A 22,445-nucleotide genomic window follows, 5' to 3' on the forward strand; every position below is an offset into this window, starting at 1 on the left:
GTTTCCAGTTAACAATCCCTTCTGCCGTACATCCTGGGCCCATTCCTTTATGAGCCACTCTGCTGTTTAAACTGTAACATCTCAGGTTTTACTGCCTCTCCCACAAATGAATACATAAAAGGAAAGACGCTCCCCGCCGGCTTTGAAATGTAGGGCAAACTATGGTTGGGGTGGGGAGAAAAAGAACAAGGTACAGAGACTGAGGAACACAGAAGGCAGAAAGGGTGTTGAAAGTGGGGAAGAAAAAAAATTTTTCCCTAGGTTAGGCCTGCTGTTGGTGTCCTTACAGGCTGGGTTGGATCGTCGCCGCGTGCTGAAGGGCCCAGCCCACCGCCCTGCCCCTGCAAAGTAGGTCCTGCCCCTGCCCCCACCCTGCGACAGACGGGGCAGCCGGTCGGCCACCAGACCTCTGCCTCCTCGCGCTGCCTGCCGGGAGCTCCAGCCGCTTCCGGTGACGCTTGATCGCTGAACTCCGACTCCCGTCGGCCCCTGAGAAAACCGCAGCAGGTTTGCGCGGGTGCTGTCGGAATCTGTAGTTTATCTGTGGCCGAGCTGCGTAGACGGGAACGCGGGCTAACATAGCCGGGAACTACCGAGGCGAAGGTACGGGTAGTAGCGAGGGGTCAATTCACGCCAAGCGTGGGGTTGGCGGTGAGGCCGGCGGCGGTAGTTGGGGTTGGGTGGGAGGAGATCCTTTCGCACACACGAGGAGGGTTGAGCTGCTGTCGCGGCGGTCGCGAGTGCCCAGTCTGGACTGTAGCTGCCGCACAAGACGCCGAGGAGTGAGTCGTTGGCCTCCGGCTCCTCTGTCTTACCGTCCTCGCTGGGTCAGCGCGGCCTGCTCCTCCCCGGTCGGCCGCCCCCGCCTCCATTTCCCGCCCTCTCTTCACCACACACACGGCCCCCCCGATCATGGATCCCGGCAGCGGCGGAGGCGGCGGAGGCGGCGGTGGCGGGAGCAGCAGCAGCAGCGACTCTGCGCCCGACTGCTGGGACCAGACGGATATGGAGGCCCCCGGGCCGGGGCCTTGCGGCGCCGGCTCCATGGCGGCGGTGGCTGAGACCCAGCGTGAGAACCTCAGTGCGGCCTTCAGCCGGCAACTCAACGTCAACGCCAAGCCCTTCGTCCCCAACGTCCACGCCGCAGAATTCGTGCCGTCCTTCCTGCGGGGCCCGGCCCAGCCGCCGCCATCCCTCGCCGGCGCGGCCGGCGGCGACCACGGAGCGAGCAGCAGCGCGGGAGGCCCTTCGGGTAAAGGGCCGGGCTGGGTGTTCCCAGGGCCCGGGCGGCGGGCTGAGGCCGGAGTTCTGCGCCGGTGTGGTTGGGGAGGACGCGCGGCCAGAGCGGCCCGCACGTGGGGCGCTGACAGCGGCGCCGGCTGGTCTGGGTGGGGCACCTCCAGTCCCGGAGCTGGCTGGCTTGGGGCGCCCGGGCGGGGAGGAGCGGAGAGCCGGCGGCGCTCGCCCTTCGCCGAAGGCCGCGGTTTACCCGCAGACGTGGGAACCGTATGGGACCCGGCAGGCCCTCGGCCAGGCAGTGCCACGAGGCCCAAAAGTGGGGACTGATGGGGCCTGAAGTCCCGCAGGTGCGCGCTGTGAGAGCCTAGGAGTGGGGGACAAGACTAGTCTCTTCGCCTCCTAGTGCTCCTGCTGCAGTTTCTACTATTGGAGCTGTAATTGCGTTTTAAATGTCTGTGGCACCGGCCGACCTGAAGGAATCCCAAGATGCATTGCAGGCCTGCGGTTCGCCAGAAACTGTTGGCTGTCAATACAAAGACCTTTTATCATAATAGTTAGAAAACTTCAAAGGTTCAAAAATGTCAGGAAGATTCCTCAGTAGTAACATGTGGTAGGAAAGCTCATTGACTTGTGTGAGGTTTTTAAGTGGGATTTAAGAACTTCTGAGTGGCACGTTTAGACTTTAATTGCTTGAAAGTGTTGACCTTATACGGACTGCTTGCTATAAGAGCTCTGTTTGTGTGCGTGTATTGGTAGCTTAGTCTGTTACTTGAATATTTCTGATAACTTCATAGTTGTCCCACGCAGCAACTACAAGATACACTTTATGTCGTTTCTAGTTTCAGTCTTTAGACATCTCTTTACAAGCTGACTGTGGGGTGTAACCTGCTTTCAGGGCCTGGTGTTGTACCAGTGTCTGTTGAGTGAACTTAAGTATTGCCTTCGCGCTGGTGCTTACTGGAGTAAATACGGTATTGTCTTTTTAAAGAGAAAGGGGAAAGGGAAGGAAAAAGGCTGACTCTTTAGTTCTTTAGTAGGGAGGCTGTGGGGCAGATCGTTTGAGCTCATTTCAAGTGAGAGTATTGTTAATTTCTATGTTTTAAGTTCTGGACCTTAGCCTGTGTGGTGGTACCCCAGGTAATGTCTGTAGTTCCAGAACTCTAGAGGTGGAGGCAGGCGGATGCTTGGGGAAAGCAGAGAAAATAAATGTCAGTGTCACTGAGCCTCCCTCTTCCAGGTGTGTAGTGCTTGTCTGTGACCCCAGGGACTCCGGAGACTCAGGCAGGAAGATCTTTAGGTGAAGGCCACTGGTACTATCTGGAAAGTCCCTCTAAAGTAATAAGTACATAAATGCCAAAAATAAGCAAAGTGCTCTTGGAAATGAGTTTCTTAGGAAACTTTTGCTTCAGTTTGCTCTCCAGGAGTGAAAGGGTGTTTAGAGAAATGCTTTTGTGAGGAACATGTGTAAGCACGGTTTAGATGAGACTGTTTTGGGTGGCTGGGGTGAAGAATGAACTTTGGGGCTGTATCATGCATGAGGGATTTGTCATACTTACCTGCTCGCCCCCCCACCATGGGTGTTTGCATGTTTGACTGGCATTTCTTTTATTTGTGTGTGGTTGATATTTCCCTTAAAACAAGGAAACCCAACTTTATTTTGTTTTGTTTTTCAAGACAGGGATTCTCTGCGTAGCCTTAGCTGGCCTTGGCTGCCATGGAACTTGCTCTGTAGACCAGACTGGCCTCGAACCTATGACTGGGATTAAAGCCGAATGCCTGGCTTAAAATTCTATTTTATTTATTTGCTTTTTGGTTTTTCCAGACAAGGTTTCTTTGTGTAACAGCCCTAGCTATCCTGGAAGTCACTTTTAGACCAGGCTGGCTTCGAACTCCCAGAGATCTGCCTGTCTCTGTCTCCAGAGTGTTGGGATTAAAGGTGTGCGCCACCAAATTTTTTTAATTGTTGTGTGATTTCTGTGATTGCAACACTTGAGAAACATGGAGAATTTCCATAATTCCAGATCAGTCTGGGCTAGAGTAAGAACCTGTATCCATCAAGGAGAAATAATAATAATAGGCTAGAGTAAGAACCTGTATCCATCAAGGAGAAATAATAATAATATAAACATTCTGTGTGTGGTGTCTGAATATTGCCTGTGTATTAGTCTAAAGCTATATGGGACTAAAGTTTGGAAACTTTGGGTTTATAAAATGCTACCATCAGTGAATATTGCTTGGGGAAAGCAGAAAAAAACAAATGGCAGTAGCAGGAAGCCTGTAACTCACTAAGGGGAACGCAAACGCTTTTGATGGTGAGGAAATGGTCCATAAGGTAGTGGCCTGTTGCCTTTGTTGCCTTCGTTATCAAGCCAGTCTGTGCTTGGTGTTTCTAGTAGGAGAGCTGTGGTGAGTGGGGCTCTAGAATAACCTTTAGGGTGTGCCTGCTGATGAAAACCGTCTCTCCTTTCTCCTGGAAACAGGATGATTTGCCCCTTTTTTTCTTTTCCTTGAAATGCAGTAGAGGAAGGGGCTTTGGTGCCAAGAGTCTTTACATGTTCCTGAAAGGCCATTAGTCAGAAAGAACTGGCTACCCGCTGTTGAAAATGTAAAAACACCAAATTCCTGCTGGGTGGTGGTAGTGCACGCCTTTAATCCCAGCACTCAGGAGGCAGAGGCAGACGGATCTCTGTGAGTTTGAGGCCAGCCTGAGCTACAAGAGCTAGTTCCAGGACAGGCTCCAAAGCTACAGAGAAACCCTGTCTCAAAAAACAAAAACAAAACAAAACAAAAAAACAAATATTAAAAACAAAACAACACCAAATTCCTAACAATGATTAAGTAAACTCATTTAAGTGTTATTAAGTATAAGCATAATCCAAGCAGAGCCAAGTAAATTGGGCTAGTGACTATAAATGAAAATAGAGGTCTTAAAAAATGACTGGAAATTTTAAGTTTTAGTATATTCTCAAGGTTAAGCAACCATCGTCACTTAATGGATTTTTTTTTTTTTTTTTTGAAGACAAGGTCATGTTGCCTAGGTTGTTCTCCCCAGTGCTACATAGCCAAGAATGACCTTGGATTTTTCTTAATCTTCCTGCCTCTACCTCCCAAGTTCTAAGATAACAGGCTTGCCCCACCACAGAAAGTTACATGGTATACATGATATTGGGGCTCAACCCAGGGATTTGTGCATGCTAGGCACACACTTACAGCTGAGCCCCCCTCCCATCCTTAGTCTTGTTTTGGATTTTTAAAAAAAGATTGATTTATGTATTATGTATACAGTGTTCTGTCTGCATGCATGCATGCCTACATGACAGAAGAGGGCATCAGATCCCACTATAGATGGTTGTGAGCCACCACATGGTTTTTCCTTTTTTTAAGGCAGGTCTCACTATATAGCCCAGGTTATCTTCTCAGTCTTCCTGCCTCAGCCTCCCAGAGACTAAAAAAATTACCTGTGATTGCCACTATGCCTGCCTGACTTTCTGATCATTGGATAGTTTTAAGTTTCTTCATTGGGGCTTGAAGATTAGAGAGTATCCAAAATCAAAATAATGGGTATTTTCTGCAGAAATTCTTATACTTTGTTATGTTAACCAGTTCCTATTTAAAAAAAAAAAACTGGATAGTCTTTTATTTTTAAAATTTTTAAAACTGATAGTGCAACCCTGAGCCTCTTGTACATGCCAGGCAAGGACTCTACCTAGCATTTACCCCAGCCTAAGAGAGAGTGTGTGTGTGTGTGTGTGTGTGTGTGTGTGTGTGTGTGTGTGTGGTACCCTTGGGGGGGTCATGGAAACTAGAGGAAGACATAGAGTGTCCTACTTTATTACTGTCTGCCATACTCCTTTGAGACAGGATCTGTTATGAACCCGGAGCTAGGCTGACAGTCAGTTAAACCCCCAGTAGTCCTCCTATCTCTGCTCCTCTGGGCCCCACGGCACTGGAAATATATGCACCTGTGCCTTTTTAAAGTGAGTACTGGGGATTTGAACTCAGGTCTTGTATAGCAAGCTGTCTGATACACTGAGCCATCTGCCCAGCTTCCCAACCTTTGTTTTTGATTTAGGTTTTGTTTTACAATTTAAATGCCTACAGGAATAAAGATGTAAAGAGTTGGTAGGCCTCATTGGAATATAAGTAGAGGACAGTAGGAAAAAAATTGGTGGTAAGTATTGTTCCTAAAATATCACAGTGGTGGAGATTCAATTTTGCTTCATGGTTGATGTCTTCACGCATATGGACAGCTTGAGTATGAGGATTTAGGGGCATCACCTAGTATAAGGTTGAGTGGTTGTTTAAACTTAAGATTTTTGACTGGAAACAAACCTTTGGAGCATGTTTTACTTAGTGTTGTTAGAATAATATAGTTTATTGCATGGTTGTGTTCATATATATATATATATATATTACCTCTTTGAAATCGTACAACATGGAAAGAGCAGACAAAGTGGCTTAATAGGTTTAAAAAAACAAAACAAAACTTGCTAAGCAAGCCTGATGACCTGCGCTTGATTCTTGGAACCCATATGACTAAGCGGAAAAGAAACGGCTCCACAGAGTTGTCCTCTCTCCCTCGCATGCACACACACAATAATAGTAATAAATTTTGAAAGTAAAATTATTAGGGAAGCTGGGGACATAGCTCAGTAGTAGAGCACTTGCCTGGTAATAAAACGGCCCCAGGTTAGAACTAGCTGCTCCTTGGCACTATAAGGAAACAGTATCAAATTCTCAAGACAAGTTAGGGAAATACAGTAGAGAACAAATACAAGCCTTCATTTGCTTGCTTTTGTTTGCCAGGGAAGAAATTAATGTTAAAAATAGAATTATCTTTTTGGTTAAAGAGAAAGAGATGAAAACGACTTAGTCAACTTTTGTGGTGAGTTAACATGGTAGAAGGGAATTTTTTTGCTCAGCTGTTCCTTCTAGCAGTGAACAAGCATTTGCCTGTCTACTGAACATAGGATGCTTACAAGGCATTGAAAGAGTGCTCTGGTAGGAATATCAAGGTAATAAGTATGGTCTTTGAAAGTTTACAGTAGTGCAAGACTGTAGAAGAGTGCAAAGACAGGTAAAGGATATGGAAGCAAGAGGCTGGTAACATCCAGGACCCTTCAGTAAATGGTTCCAACCTTGTTATCCTAATGATAGCACTAAAGACGAGTCTGTTTTCTGCCAGCTGCTCTTTATGAATGCCTTGGTTGTGTTTTGAGGCAGGATCTTACTGTTTTCTAGGCTGTGCCATAACTCATCTATCTTCCAAGTGCTGGAATTACTTTTAATATTTTCAGGAATTTAACAAAGTAGAACATGACATATCTAAGAAAGAATCAAATACTAAGTGGGTTTGGGTACCTAAAGTTTTGTCCTTGTTTTCAGTAGATTTTAACTAAGTAGCTTAGCAGTAAATATAGTTTGTTTATTCATAAATAACTTTGTTCTTTAAGAACTTGTTACTGGGGGCTGGAGAGATGGCTCAGTGGTTAAGAGCATTGCCTGCTCTTCCAAAGGTCCTGAGTTCAATTCCCAGCAACCACATGGTGGCTCACAACCATCTATAAAGAGGTCTTCTGGCCTTCAGGCATACACACAGACAGAATATTGTATACATAATAAATAAATAAATATTAAAAAAAAAAAAGAACTTGTTACTGTTTCCCACTGTAATTCTTCTTTCAAAGGGAAAGAAACAGTAAGAATTTCTAAGCATTTTCCATTGCTATAACTTCTTTCCAAACAGGTTCCAACTAGATGATTGTCATTTCACTTAAAGGACAAAGAAAAGAAAAGAAAAGAAAAGAAAAGAAAAGTATATATGACTGTGTGGCACAAATAATAAAAACCCAGAGACAGATATTGGGGTTCAACCTGAGGATCAGAAATCAAAGCAGCCAGCCACTAGAGATCTTTTACCTCTACCAAATCTTCAGACCGAAAGGGCAAGATCCTGTGTCCACAAATCCTCAGATCCCACTCTCCACTCAGTCCTGTCTCTTCCCCTTTATATCGTCTCCACCCAGCCAGCCATATTGCCCCCTGTCTCCACCTCCCTAGTGCTGGCATTAAATGTGTGATTCCCAAGTGCAGGGATCACCTTTGTGTGAGCTCTGTTTCTCTTTTAGACAGATTCAATCTTGTGTAGACCAGGGTGGTCTTGAATTCACAGTGATCCATCTGCCTCTGTCTCCTGAGTCCGGGATTAAAGGTGTGTGCCACCACTCCATATTCGTATGTCTGACTAGTATGGCTTCTTTGCCCTCTGATCTTCAGACAAGCTTTATTTATTAAAACACAAACAATATACCACCATATTACTGAGCAATATGTATCCATCTTTGGGTAGTTGATTTTTGTAGTAGGACAATATCTTCTATTTTTATATCTTACACTATATGAAATGCCTCTGGCTTATGTATTTTAATATACTTTTGTTTTTGAAGTAGATGAGACATAAATTGTAAATAAGATCTTTTCAGGATTACTTGAAAAAATATTTTTTGTTACACTACAGAAAGTCATATCAGGTTGGTATGTGGCATTGCTTTAATGATATAATAAATAGGTTCTTTGAACATTCAGGCTGAAAGTGACTCCAGCAGAATATAATCTTAGTTTTGAATAGAGAAATTGAAGCCTAAGCATGCTAAGTGGTTGTCTGAAGTCACTCCCAGAGTTAATGACACCGTTGAATTCCGATTTGCCAGCTGCTAGTTTAGGGCTCTTTTTGCCCTATCATGCTGTAAAGAAGGGAATGCCTATAGCCAGTGTCTATAACCAGCATGGGTTTTCTGACAGACTAGTCCTGGAATTTGCCTTTCTAATGTTTTCATTCTTAAAGTGCAGGACTCTGAAATGCTTGTTGTAAATTTATGGAGCAGTTACCACAGCTTACTGCTTAGTCTCAACTCTCAGTGCTTGGATACTGCCACCCCATTTTATAGATGTAAAGATTACAGATTATAAAAGCTAAACACCTTAGTAAGAGTATACTCATGAATAAATAGAGGAGCAGGCTCTGGTTTCAAAGCTTTATTTTAGTGATAGTGACTCTAGACGGGTGGTGGTAGTGGCACACACCTTTAATCCCAGCACCTAGGCGGCAGAGGCAGGTGGATCTGTGTTAGTTTGAGGCCAGCCTGGTCCACAGAGTAAATTCCAGGACAGCCAGACCTACGTAATGAGACCCTGTCTAAAAAAACCACCACCAACAAAAAAAAAAAATAAAACAATCTCAAGACCCTTTCAGAACCAGGCCCACGAGTCTAATTTTCTCCATCTTCTGTCTCACTGCTGAGTTTCAAGTATTATAACTGCCCCTTCCTGCATTCAAAAATATTCATGTAGATGGCTTTGAACATGTTTCTTTGCCTTTGTACCCGTGTTCTCTCCTCCCCTCTCCCTCCCCTACCCCTTTCTTTCTTCACTTTGAGTCTGTTCATGATGCCCACGCTAGCCTTGAACTCTTGGACTCAAGTGATCCTCCTGCTTCCACATTCTAAGTACCTGGGATTTCATGTCTCAGCTTTAGCATTTGTTTCCAGGATCTTACTGTGGTAGCCCTTGCTAGCTGTGAACTCACTGTGAATCCCAAACTGACCTCAACTTCAATAATCCTCCTGTCTCAACCCTCGAGTGACAGTACAGGCTTACTACAATGTCTAGCTGCATTTCCATCTTTTTAGAATGTTTGAGAAGGAAGACAAACCATGGTGTTTTATGACTTTGTTCTGTTGTGTCCTTTAACTGTTTCCAGTGTTGCCTATAGAAGAAAGAAACCTCTACATGCAATTTTGGTGAGATGGGTTGGTCTCCTGAGTGTTGGAAATCTTTAATTCCTTATTTAAGCGACAAGTCAACCTCCTGAGTAAGGCCCTTTCCATAACCCTCCTTTAGAAAGCTGGCACTTCCAAAATGGTTTTTACTGTATTCAAGCTTAGTTAAAAATTCAAGCCCCATAGTGCTGGTACACGCTCTTTAATCCCAGTACTTGAGAGGCGGGGCAACAGATTGCTTGAGTTCGAGGACAGCCAGGGCTACAAAGAGAAACCCTGTCTTGGAAAACAGAACAGAACAAAAAATTCAGTGATTGCATGGAGTGGGATAAGGAAAGTCCAGGGAAGCAGTGTGAACCTAGATGAAGCTAGGTCTGGAGGCACAGGAAGCGTGCCACCAAGTTTAAAGATAGCCTGGGCTACTTTATGAGTTCAAGGCTAGTATGGGCTACAAAGTGAGACCCTGTCAAGAAGGGGGGGGGGGGGGGCGGACAGAAGAAGGCCAGGAAGATCTTGGTCAGTAGGTAAAAACAAAGCAAAGAACTTGCCATATAAGCCTAAAAACCTAAGTTTGATCCCCAGAAACTATGTTGAAAAGCCAGATGTGTGTCTATAATCCCACCATTAACTATGGCAAAATGAGAAGCAAAGACAGTAGAATCACCCCCAAAGCCATGAGGGCCAAGCTAACTGGAGTACATAGTCCAGCAGATGCAAGAGAGACCCTGCCTCCCCAGTAATGTGTAATGGAAACCAACTCTTCAAATATTGTTCTGCCCCTCATGCGTGTGCTTAATGCCACTGTTGCATCTGCTTGTGCATGTGCTCTCTCTCTCCCTCTCTCTCTCTCAAATACACACATAAAATCAACCAATCTGGGGGAGAGGGGCTGGGGCAAACTGAAAAAAAGAAATGAAAACTGCTAAAGTTAGTTTATTAAAATTTTTTTTAATTTTTAATTAAATTCTGGGGCTGCAGAGATGGCTCAGTGGTTAAGAGCACTGATTACTCTTCCACAGGACCCAAGTTCAATTCCCAGCACCCTCATGGCAGTTCACAACTGTCTGTAACTACTTCCAGGGGATTCAACACCCTTGCATAGACATATATGTAGATAAAACACCAATGCATGTAAAATAAAAATAAATCATTTTTTGAAAGTTAAACTTTCTAGCTGGGTAGTGATGGTATACACCTTTAATCCCAGCACTCGGAAGGCAGAGTCAAACAGATCTCTTAGTTGGAGGCCAGCCTGGTCTTTAAAGCAAGTTCCAGGCCAGCCTAGGCTACCAAAGAAACCTTATCTCAAAAAACTAAGGGATAAAAAGGGGTTGTTTTTACTTTATGTGTATGAATGTTTTGCCTGCATGCATATTGTGTACCACATTTATGACTGTTAGATCACCCGAACTGGGAGTTAGTGTTGGTTTGGTGTTTGGGTGACTGTCCAACAGATGGTTGCGAACCACCAACTGCTGGGAATCAAACCTGGGTCCTCTACATGAACAAGTGCTCTTAACCACTGAACCATCTCACCAGCCTCTTTATTTTTTTAGACAGGGGCTCTCACTGAACCCAGGGGCTCACTGATTAGACTATACTGGTTAATCCAGCTAGCCTATTCTCTCCATCCCAGTGGTAGGGATTACAAGCATGTGCAATACACTGGGCTTTTGATGTGTCTGCTTGGGGTTGATCTTGGGTCTTCATTCTTGAGCAGCAAGTGCTTCTCAGACTCAGGCACATCCCCAGCCCTAGGAGAATCATTTTAACTTGAGACACAGTTCTCGTCCTGCTACACTCAACTTCCCCTTCATAGAATTATTCATGTTTCAAATAAATGCAGGTATGTTTCTAGCTGTGCGGGGAGCAGGTACATGGGTGTGCACAGGGTGAGTGAGTGTGAAGGACAACCTCAGGTGATGTTCTCAAGAATGTCGTCACTTCCTTTGAGGTGGTCTATAAGTGTGGGTAAGTAAGTCCACAAGAGCCCGAAATAAAGGGATCTTTGGTGTGTTTCGGCATCTTAGAAAGTCTTTAGCTGTATCATTTGTGCTTTTCAGGGAAAAAGAAATCAGACTCACATAGGGACACCATAGCAGATTAGCGTTTCAGCAACTGCAAACTGAACTGTTGCTTGATTTTAGAATTCTAAGAATTCTGACTTCATCAGAATCACTTAAAATAATAATAATAATTTTGGCCAGGCAGTAGTGACACATACTTTTTTTTTTTTTTTTATTAAACGTTTTCATTTATTTTATGTCCGGACCACAGATTCCCCCTCCCTTTCTCTTCCCATTGCTTCCTCCCTCCCCTTCCCCCATCCACTCCTCCTCCACTTCTGCCCAGAAAGGTACAGTCCTTCCATGGGTGTCAGCAAAGCATGGCATATCGAGTTGAGGTAGGACTAAACTCCTCCCTTTGTATTAATGCTGGGCAAGGCAACCCATTTTGGGAATAGGGTCCCAAAAGCCAGCTCAAGTACCAGGGACTGGACTGGTCCCATGCAGGCTCCCTAACTGTTGGTCCAGAGTCTGTGAGCTCCTATGAGCCCAGGGGTTGGCGCACACCTTTAATCCCAGCACTTGGGAGGTAGAGGCAGACAGATATCTCTGAGTTCGAGGCTAGCTGGCTCTACAGAGTGAGTTCCAAGATAGCCAAGGCCGCACAGAGAAACCCTGTCTTGAAACAAACAAAATAATAATTTCGAGACAGGGTTTCTCCATGTAGCTCTGGCTGTCCCCTAACTAGCTAAGTAGACCAGAGTGGCCTTGAACCCAGAGATCAGCATGCCTCTACCTCCTGAGTGCTGGGATCCCATTGGGCAAGAATCACCTTTTCCGAATATATTACTGTATGTATTCCAGAGGCTTCACACAGTTGCCATTTAGTGTCGAATTACTTGGGGATTTGATAACATTGCAGTCTCAGCCTTCTTGGGTTGGAGGATTATCAGAAGTAGAGAAGAGAGAGGCATATTGAATAAGTACAGTCCAACTAATTGTATTTGTTCTGGGCTTTGTATTACATTTATAATATCTGTGAAGGAAAGATTTGGGAAATAGGATTAACATTTTTAACACATTCCCACTATTGAAAGTCTGTAGAGCTTTTAAGTTACCATTTTGTGTAAGTGCCAGTGTGGAGGTCAGAGGACAGCTTTGTGGAGTTGGGTCTCTCTCTCCTTCTACCTTTATGTGGGCTCAAGGGATTGAATTGAAGTTGTCAGGTTTGGGTGATGAACTCTTTACCTGCGGAACCACCTTGCTGGTGCCATTATTTCTCTTAGTTCGCTGCAGTTGGTAGAGTTTTGTTTTTTGTTTTTTTAAAGTAGGCTAAACAGACTTCTGATTTGAAATCCAAGTTAGCTGCCATTGTTCTGAGTTGCTGAGGTTTGTGATATGCTTATTGAACTTCTTTTATTCTGTGTTAAAAGATAAGTAAATAAGCTGGGTGGTGGCACATGCCTTTAATCTTAGCAGAGGCAGGTGGATCTCTGTGTGTTCGAGGCCAGCCTGGTCTACATAGTTAGTGCCAAGACAAGCTCCAAAGCTACAGAGAAACCCTATCTTGAAAAACCCCAAAAAAGACAAAAAAAAAGATAAGTAAATAAAAGAGCTCAATGTCTAATAAAACTTACTTTTCTTAACCAGCACCTGTGGAGTCGTCTCAAGAACAGTCATCATTGTGTGAAGGTAATTTTTTTAATGTCTAACCAAGAAAACATTAAGTTGTCTGTGATATTTAAAATTAGATACTGTTGGGGGGAGGGGGAGGGAAATGGGAGGTGGGGAGGAGGTGGAAATTTTTAATAATAAAAAAATTAAAAAAATTAGATACTGTTTCATGAGTATATATTTTTTTCTAGGTTCAAATTCAGCTGTTAGCATGGACCTTTCAGAAACTGTTGGTAAGCATTTCTGACCTTATTAAGAGAGTAATAGGAACACTCCAGATTTAAGGTGTACATGGTCTGATGACTGAAATGTCTTAGCTCCAGCCACACTTAATGTTTTGCTATTAAAATTTTAACACAGCCTGGACAAATTAGTGAATGCGCATGGAATCGAGAAGAAGAGTGCTGTTCCTTTGGCTTCTTTGTTTCTTGAGACTAGATCTTTGTAGCTTTGATCTATTTATTTATCCTGCTGCCTCAACTTTAAGAGTGCTGGGATTCCAGGCATACACCATCACTAGTCAAACATTTCATCAAATTCCCATCCATTCTTGTTTTTTTATTGATTTTTATTGAGCTCTACATTTTTCTCTGCTCCCCTCCCCCTGCCTCTCCCCTCCTCTTCAATCATTTCCCAAGGTCCCCATGCTCCCAGTTTACTCAGGGATCTTATCTTTTTCTACTTCCCCATTTTTTTTTTTTAAGATCTATTTACTATGTATACAGAGTTCTGCATGCATGTATTATTCCTGCAGGCCGAAAGAGGGCATCAGATCTCATTACAGATGGTTGTGAGCCACCATGTGGGTGGGTGCTGGGAAATGAACTCAAGACCTCTGGAAGAGCAGCCAGTGCTCTTAACCTCTGAGCCATCTCTCCAACCACCCATCCTTTTTAAAAATAACTCCATTAGCCTTAAAAGTTTCCTATTTCCAAAGTGACTATTAAAGTTAATGCCAAAAGTTACTATTTACATTGAAAATTTACCTCCTAAATTCTTTCACACTCCTTATTCTGGTTTCTATACTTTCCTTTTTCCCCTACTGTCAGGGCATCTTGATACTGGAATAAGTGGGGTTGGGCTTTTTTGTTAACTTGTAGTCTGTCCTTAGGAAATGACACCATGCTAGTATAGCTGTGTGTTATGGTATAGGCTCCAGCTCTCTGCTGTCAGCAATGAGGCCAGCTTGAAAATCCACCCATCTCTGTCTGTGTCATGGGTGTCAGGAGAGGGGCCTAAGCAACTTATATTTGCCACTTTAAAGACTGTTTAAAATGCAGGTAGGTATTGTTCAAGATATTGAGTTAAAATACTTTTCTTCAGTAGAAAATGGAGAGACAGAAATGTCCCCAGAAGAATCATGGGAGCACAAAGAAGAAATAATTGAAGCAGAGCCAGGGGGTGGTTCCTCAGGAGATGGAAGGCCACCAGAGGAAAATGCCCAAGAAATGATGGAGGAAGAAGAAGAAATACCAAAACCTAAGTCGGTGGCGGCACCACCAGGTGCTCCTAAGAAAGAACATGTAAACGTAGTGTTCATTGGGCATGTTGGTAAGTTTCCCTCATAGAGCTCATAAACACTACAGGCGTTATTGGAAAGAGACATCAGCGTGCGGAGCATCTTTGTTTAGCCACTTGGAGATGTTGAGTGAAACTGATGCCGAAAGTGTTGTGTGTACATGCACACGCCGAGAGTTGGCTGCAGGGCCACATGTAAAGTGCTTTCTGTTGTTTGTAGGCTAGGTTTCTCTGTGTAGCCCTGATCTGGAACTTGCTCTTTAGACCAGGCTGGCTTCAAACTCAGAGATTCACCTTCTTTTTCTGCCTCCCGAGTGCTGGGATTAAAGACATGTACCACCACTGCCCAGCTGTTGTTATGTTTTTTAACTTGCTTCAGCTGACAAAAAAAAAAGTTCCAGTGTTTTGTTCTTGAAGTTTGGGCAGATGAACTGTTTTGTAGTGCCATAGAAGCTGGAAGAAAATGAGCTTTATTGTGTGTGATGGATAATTAGTCTGCAGACCATTGGTGATGGTTTGCTATACTGTGATACTTAATTAGTATCTAAGAAATGTGGATGTTTTGTTCTCTTTAGTTGATATGTTCCTTTTAATGGGATTAACATTGTTACTACTCATCTTAATTTTGTATGAAATAAGAAATTAGTAATTTAGAGTAACTTCTGGGTATTTGCCAAGTAACTGGGTTAGCCGAACAAGACCTTGCTTAATTATATGATTTCTGACTTTTCAGATTGTGAGAAAAAGTACTGAATTCTCTGTTATCCCTCCACCTTCAGACAGGGCCTCACTATGTAGTAATCCAGACTGGCCTCCAGCCCTTGTTCTTCCTGCCTCAGCCTCCTGATTTCTAGGATTGCAGATGGATCCCACCGTGCTTGACCTGTCTCTCTTTTGCTATATCATACTCCCTTTAGAGAAGAATAACTTTGAAATTTGTAGAGAAATGCCTATCCTGTTTCCTAAAGTCAGGGATGCCTTTAATCCCAACATTCAGTATGCAGAGGCAGGCTGATCTCTGAGTTTGAGGCCAGCTTGGTCTATAGATAGTTCCAGGACAGCTAGAGCTACACAGAGAATCCTTGTCGTAGGTAGGTAGGTAGGTAGGTAGGTAGGTAGGTAGGTAGGTAGGTAGGTAGGTAGATAATTTCTTCATCAGGGAAGTATTTCTCAGTCCTCATTGCCCTATGAGGATCTTGGCCTCATTCATTGTACATGGGAGAAGGTCCCTAGAATTTAATCCTGAAATTCCTATTACAGTTCAGTTGTTTTTGCAAGACTTGATTATACATGCAAAAAAATCCCTCCAGTTATATTTGTGTATATATCAGTTGTTTTTAACCTATGTTCCCATATTTTTGTTCTTCCTTTTAGATGCGGGCAAGTCAACCATTGGAGGACAAATAATGTAAGTCTCTTTTATCTAATGGTAGAGTTAATCTGATTAGATAAATTTCAGGCATTGTGAATGTTCATGTTGTCATTCAAGGGAGATAAAAACTGGTCACCACCTCAAGTTAGAAACTTTAATAATAAATCATCTGTACAGAAGGTAGCAGTTAAGTAATTTTTGTTTTAGTGTGATCATCAGTTTTTAATCACTGTCAAACTCTTATGACGCACTGTTTCTAAAACCCATCTTTAAGAAACAAAACAAGTAGCCGGGCGGTGGTGGCACACGCCTTTAATCCCAGCACTCGGGAGGCAGAGGCAGGCAGATCTCTGGGAGTTCGAGGCCAGCCTGGTCTACAAGAGCTAGTTCTGGGACAGGCACCAAAGCTACAGAGAGACCCTGTCTCGAAAAACCAAAAAAGAAAAAGAAACAAAACAAGTTATATGTGTGTGCTTGTGTGTGCATGGTGGTGGTGATTTTTGTACAATAGCTGGGATTAAAGGTGTGAACCTCTCCTACCAGATTGCTATGACTTTTTCAATAATTTTTATGTGCATTGGTGTTTTACCTGCGTGTATGTCTGTGTAAGGGCGTTAGAGTCCCTGGAACTGTAGTTACAATGTTGTGAGCTGCCATGTGGGTGCTGGGAATTAAACCCAGGTCCTCTGGAAGAGCAGCTAGTGCTCTTAACCTCCAGGTCTTGTCTCCAATTCTACAAGACCCCCCCCCTTTTTTTTTTCTCTATTTTTTGGCAAGGCATGTTGTTGCATACCTTTAATTACAGCATTTTGGGGGCAGGTGGATCTCTGAGTTCAAAGCCAGCCTTGTCTATATATAATATTCTTGGCTAGCCAGAGTGACATAATGAGATCTTCTGGAAAGCAACAACAAATTTTTGAAGGTGTTGTTTTTGTGTGTGTATGCATATATGCATGTGCAACTATGCATGCAGGTAGCTAGGGAGGCTAGAAGAGGTTGCTGAATCCCTTTGGGATAAAATTACAGGTGGTTTTGAGTTGTCTAATGTGGATGCTGGGAGTAGAACTGCGTCCTCTGCAAGAGTAGCAACTGCTCTTAACTGCTGAGCCATTTCTCCAAGCCTTATTAAAATTTTATGAAAAATAATATAATACCCAAGATTACAGAAAGTCTTAATTGGCTTTGAATATACAGATAGTCCCTGGCATTAATGAGAAACCATACTTTGAACTTTGATGTTTTCCTGGGTAGTCTGCTCCTCCTCTGTGATGTGGACAGTGACTGTGATAGCTCCCAGTCACTGATCACCAAGCTAAACAGCTCTCTACAGTGCACTCCTGCCAGTGTCAGCTGAATAGTGTGTGTGTCCTTTGTGTCTGAACATGAGACATTCAGCACATTAATATTAAGTGGACCTTGTGTCACTTGATTTTGCCCAACAGTGAGCTAATATAAGTGTTCTGAGTCTGTTTAAGGGAAGTTAAGCTAAGCAATAATGTTAGGTAGTTTAGGTGTTTTATTTAGTTTTTATTTTTGAGGAAACAGGGTGGCCTTACACTCAAGTATGTAGTCTAGAATGACCCAGAATTCCCGATCCTTCCACTCTACCTCCGAAATGCCCCAATAAAATTATTTTGGTTTTGGAGGGGAGGGTCTCACTGTGTAGTCCTGGCTGGCCTTGAACTTATCCTCCTGCCTCTGCCTCCTACAAGGCATTTTTGGCTGGTGATGGAGTAAGAGAGAACCATGGCAAGTTAAAGTATATTCATGAAAGCTAACTTTCTGTTTTGTTGAATGTGTTTTTATTTTTATTTTATATGTATTAGTGTTTATGTAATATGTATGTGCACCATGTACACGCCTCATGTCCACAGAAGCCAGAAGAGGGAGTCATATCAGCTGGGTGATGGTGGTGCACGTCTGGTCTACAGAGTGTGCTGCAGGACAGCCAGGGCTGTTACAGAGAGAAACCCTGTCCTGAAAAACAAAAAAACAAAAAAAAACAAAAAAAAAAAAAAAAAGGAAGAGTCATCACCTGGAACTAGTTACAGACGGTTGTGAGCCGCTGTGTGGGTGCCTGGAAATGAACCTGGGTCCTCTGCCATAACAACAAGCATTCTTAACCAATCAGCCATCTCTGGTCCCTGGCTTCCTGTTTTCATTTGCCCCTCGTGTTGGTGTTGCTACCCAGGGTCTGTGAGCACTGAACAAGAGCTCTGCCGTTAAGCTACATTCCCAAACCAAAAGTTTGATTTTGACTCACGAATGGACTGGTTTTTTGCTCCTGAAATTTATGTGGATTGAATCAAAGGCAAGTAGTCTGACCATCATTCCACAACTTTTCTTTTTCTTTTTTTTAATCAAATAGGGGAGGAGGTGGTGTGAGAGTGTGTGGAATCCCTCTCATTCCGATATTACCTGCGTAATCACCTACAGTATGATATTCTTAATCTGAATGTAAAAAACAAGTGAAAAGGCCACTTTAACTATAGCCTATGCATGTGTGTTGGTCTACATATGTGTTTGCATACATGCAAAGATCCACGATTGGTGTTAGCTTATTCATTGAGCCAGGATCTCAGTCACACTTAGAGTTCTCTGATTTGGCTAATCTCACTGGTCATCTTACTCTGGGATTCTGTCACTGTGCCCTGAACAGAAAGGGCAGACCCGCCTCCCTCACTTGAACTCCAAGTCTCAGGTTTGTGTGACCAGTGCTATCATTAGTGAGCCATCACTCCATCCCCAATTTTTACCATTTTATACAAGCTACCTACTTGAAAAGACACTGACCTCTGTTAATGTGTTCTGCTATTAACTTTTTAAAAGGTGTGTGTGTGTGTGTGTGTGTGTGTGTGTTGGGGAAGCACATACATGGCATGTTTATGTAGGACAAAAGAATTTCTCATTCTTCACCTCCGTTCTTGTTTGTTGGTTGTTTGTTAGACTAGCTGTCCTTCTACACACACACACACACACACACACACCTCCAGTTTCGTGCTCCCTATAAAGGAACGAGGATTACAGACATGTGTGCTGCTGTGTCTGGGTTCTAGGGATCCGAACTAAGGTTGTTAAGATTTATGCAGGGTTTGGAATTTTTGTTGTTGTTGTTTGGGTTTTGTTTGTTTTTGTGTTTTTGTTTTTGGCTTTTTGAGACAGGGTTTCTCTGTGTATTTGGAGCCTGTTCTGGAACTCATTCTGTAGCCCAGGCTGGCCTCCAACTCGCAGAGATCCACCTGCCTCTGCCTCCTGAGTGCTGGGATTAAAGGCGTGCACCACTGCCCAGCAACAGCATGTTTTTATTGATGGATTGTAGAGTAGCCTTTTCACTGTTTTCTGGTTTCATTTTGTTTTTTTTATATCCAGATTGTGAAGGACATCATACTGTAGGGATATGTAGGTAATATTTGGGATGAGAGGGATGGCGCTTGGATTTGACCTGAATGAAAGCTAGCTGGCATTACTAGTGAACGGTTCAGACAGCAGTCTCACATTGACAAACTCACTTTGAAAAGTCATTTGAGCCGGGCGGTGGTGGCGCATGCCTTTAATCCCAGCACTTGGGAGGCAGAGGCAGGTGGATCTCTGTGAGTTCGAGACCAGCCTGGTCTACAAGAGCTAGTTCCAGGACGGGCACCAAAGCTACAGAGAAACCCTGTCTCGAAAAACAAAACAAAACAAAAAACAAAAAAGGGGGGGGGGCGGTGGTGGCGCACGCCTTTAATCCCAGCACTCGGGAGGCAGAGGCAAGCGGATCTCTGTGAGTTCGAGACCAGCCTGGTCTACAAGAGCTAGTTCCAGGACAGGCTCCAAAACCACAGAGAAACCCTGTCTCGAAAAACCAAAAAAAAAGAAAAGAAAAGTCATTTGACAGAATGTCATTGCCTACACCTGCACATTAGAATTATATATGTATAATATATATATATATATAATATATATTATACCAAAGGGTATACATAATGATCTTTAGTATTACTAAAGAATCTTTAACATGAAAATTTTTTGTCTTACATGTTCACACTCATGTGGGTACATGTGTGTTGGTATTTCAGAAAGATAGCAGAAACAATATAGAGTTCCTATAGTCCCTTTATTCAGTTTAACCTAATATGAAAATCATCCATAAACTATGGCACAGTAATCAAAACTAGAAAACTTGGGCTGGGGATATAAATCGGTGTCACGAGCACTGACTCACCAACCATGCGTAGTCCTGGGTTGAGTCCTCAGCATGGTTTACAAAAAGAAAAAAAAATGCAATGGTGGCACGCACCTTTAATCCCTACACTCAGGAGGCAGGCAGGTCTCTGAGTTCATTAACATCTTGGTCTATAGACTGAGTGAGTTTCCATGACAGCCAGGACCACACAGAGAAACCCTATCTTAGAAAGGGGGGAAAAAGCAATTCAGAGGCAGAAAAACTTCAACTCTGTTGGTGGTGGTTTATTGTTTGGTTGGTGGCTGCCTGCAAGGTGCAACTTTGCAGTGTCACTCTTAATTAACATCAATAGGACGTTTGATGCTCTTCTTAAAAATTAAACAACAGATCATGGGGCCTGGAGAGATGACTCAGGTTTAGAGCACAGGCTGCTTTTCCAAAGATCTTTAGTTCAATTCCCAGCAACCACGTGGTGGCTCGTAGTCATCAAAAAGGAGATATGGTGCCTTCTTCTGGTCTAGCCTGCAGATACACATGTGGACAGAACACAGTATATATATACATAATAAGTAAAACTTTAAAAAAATAAATAAAAATTAAATAGATCTTAATTGGATATCACCATATTTTCCGTTGTTATTTTTTATGTTCTTATGTTCTTATGATAGGGCGTTATTATATCTCCATAGCCCTTAATTAGTAACATTTCCAGTTTCCTTGCTTTATGGCCTTGGTAACCTTTAAAAACAGTTAAATTATTTGTATTTGTGTGTATATATTTGTGTACCTAGATGTATTGTGCATATGCATGTATCTGGGCAGGCCAGAAGAGGGTATTAGATCTCCTGGAATTCTAATTACAGGCAGATGTGGGCTACCATGTGCGTGCTGGGAACCAAACCTGGGTCCTTTGCAAGAATAGCAATTGCTCTTAACCACTGAACCATCTCTCCAGGCCCCCTTCCCTTTTTAAAAATGTATGTGTATGGGTGTGTCCCCAGGATACCAGAAGAGACTGTTGGCTCCCCTGGAGTTGGAGATACAGGTGATTGTGAGCTGACTGGTGTGAATGCTGAGAACTGAACTCAGGTCCTCTCTGGCCCTTGGCCTTAGAATGTGAACTGGTTATTTTATATAGTGTTCTGTAGTTCAGTCAGGACTGATACTTTCTTGTATTAAGAATATCACAGAAGACAGCTAGCTATATTTTGTGCTGTAGGGATCATGATGTTAACTCTTTACTTACGCAATATATTTCACAAAGTATTGATATAAGCTGAGTTTACCTTGGTAGGGTGTTGACCGTCAGTGTTTTTACCATGAAGTACTTTTGTTTTCATCTAATAATTTGAAATGATACAGATACCGTTTTATATTTAAATTAGCTCTACAAATGGTACATTTACTTTAAAAGAGTTGGAGTTTTTTGCTAGTGAGATGATTCAGTGGGCAAAGGTCACCAAAGCTAACCATCTGGACTCATTCCCTGGAACCCACATGGTGGAGAGGAAGACTGACTGCTGCAAACTGTCCTGGTTCCACATAAATAAGTGAATGTAGTTTCTTTTTTTAAATAGCAGTTTTTCTGTAGCTCAGGTTCCCTGCGGGCGCTTCAGTAGTGTCCTCACTGTGCTGAGTAACTGAAGTAAGCACTTCTTTGTCTTTAACCCTTTACAGGTATTTGACTGGAATGGTCGACAAAAGGACACTTGAGAAATACGAACGAGAAGCTAAAGAAAAAAACAGAGAAACTTGGTATGGTAAACTTTTATGATACTAGAAACTCAGGGATCACCTGCCTCTGTTTCCCAAGTGCTTGGATTGAAGGGGTGTGCCAGCATGCCTGGCAAATGAGAAAAGTTGTAATTAGTATTAGACTCAAAAAGATTACAAGCTATTACTATGGATGTTTTGAAATAATTTATGTAGAATTATATAATTCTCACATAATGAAATAATATCAGAATTTTTCTTCATTTATTTTTTTGTTGTTGTTGTTTTGAGACAAGATTTCTCTGTGTAGCTCTGGCTGTCCTGGAACTCACTTTACACCAGACTGGCATCAAACTCAAAACTCCCAAATGCTGAAATTAGAGGTGTGCACCACAACCGGTGCACATCAGTAGAAGGAAGAATTACTTGGGCTTATAGTTCCAGAGGATTAGAATCCATCATGGCTGGGAGGCATGGCAGCAGGCATTCATGATGGCTGGAGCAAGCAAGCTGAGAGCAAACCTGAAGTGCAAGCCTGCCTTCAGTGACTTACCTCTTCCGACAAGACCACACCTTCTAGAACTCCCTAAACCTTACTGGCCAGATAGCTCATGCCCAAGACTTTGGGGATATTTCATTCAAACCACAGCATTAATATTATGACTCGTCTTTGTTTTTTCTTTTCTCTGTCACCCCTTCTTTCTTAGAGGATTTTTGATATGTAGCTCAGGATAGTCTCAAATATTCACTGTCCTCCTGCCTCTCTCTTCCTGACACTAGAATTACAGATGTGCAATGTCACACCCAGCATTTAAGTAATCTCCCTATGTTGTCAGTTTAGTGTTATGAATGTTTGCTTATAGACTAGCTGACTGTATAAGCTCTGTTTGAATCGTAACAATACATATTTAATTTTCCTGTTTTTATTTTACTAGTCTTCCTTATGACACAGATGAGTAGTGGATATGAAACTGGGTGTA

At 43.0% G+C, this 22,445-nt stretch overlaps 1 protein-coding gene across 2 annotated transcripts in view; it reads left to right on the plus strand.

Moving 5' to 3' along the window:
* The first annotated feature begins 635 nt into the window (after window positions 1-635).
* The window catches only part of Gspt1 (G1 to S phase transition 1), a 39,285-nt gene continuing 17,475 nt past the window's right edge, over window positions 636-22,445 (plus strand). Inside the window, exons 1-6 of one of the 2 annotated variants that reach the window (XM_057774022.1) lie at window positions 636-1,252; window positions 12,674-12,715; window positions 12,889-12,930; window positions 14,021-14,248; window positions 15,590-15,623; window positions 21,430-21,507. In XM_057774022.1, the coding sequence (XP_057630005.1) occupies window positions 913-1,252; window positions 12,674-12,715; window positions 12,889-12,930; window positions 14,021-14,248; window positions 15,590-15,623; window positions 21,430-21,507 (764 nt within the window). In that variant the 5' untranslated portion in view covers window positions 636-912. The remainder of the gene's footprint in view (window positions 1,253-12,673; window positions 12,716-12,888; window positions 12,931-14,020; window positions 14,249-15,589; window positions 15,624-21,429; window positions 21,508-22,445) is intronic. The other variant, XM_057774023.1, reaches the window with a different exon arrangement.

This window comes from Chionomys nivalis, chromosome 7 (assembly GCF_950005125.1).
Source record: "Chionomys nivalis chromosome 7, mChiNiv1.1, whole genome shotgun sequence".
In the NCBI taxonomy this organism is placed as follows: Eukaryota; Metazoa; Chordata; class Mammalia; order Rodentia; family Cricetidae; genus Chionomys; species Chionomys nivalis.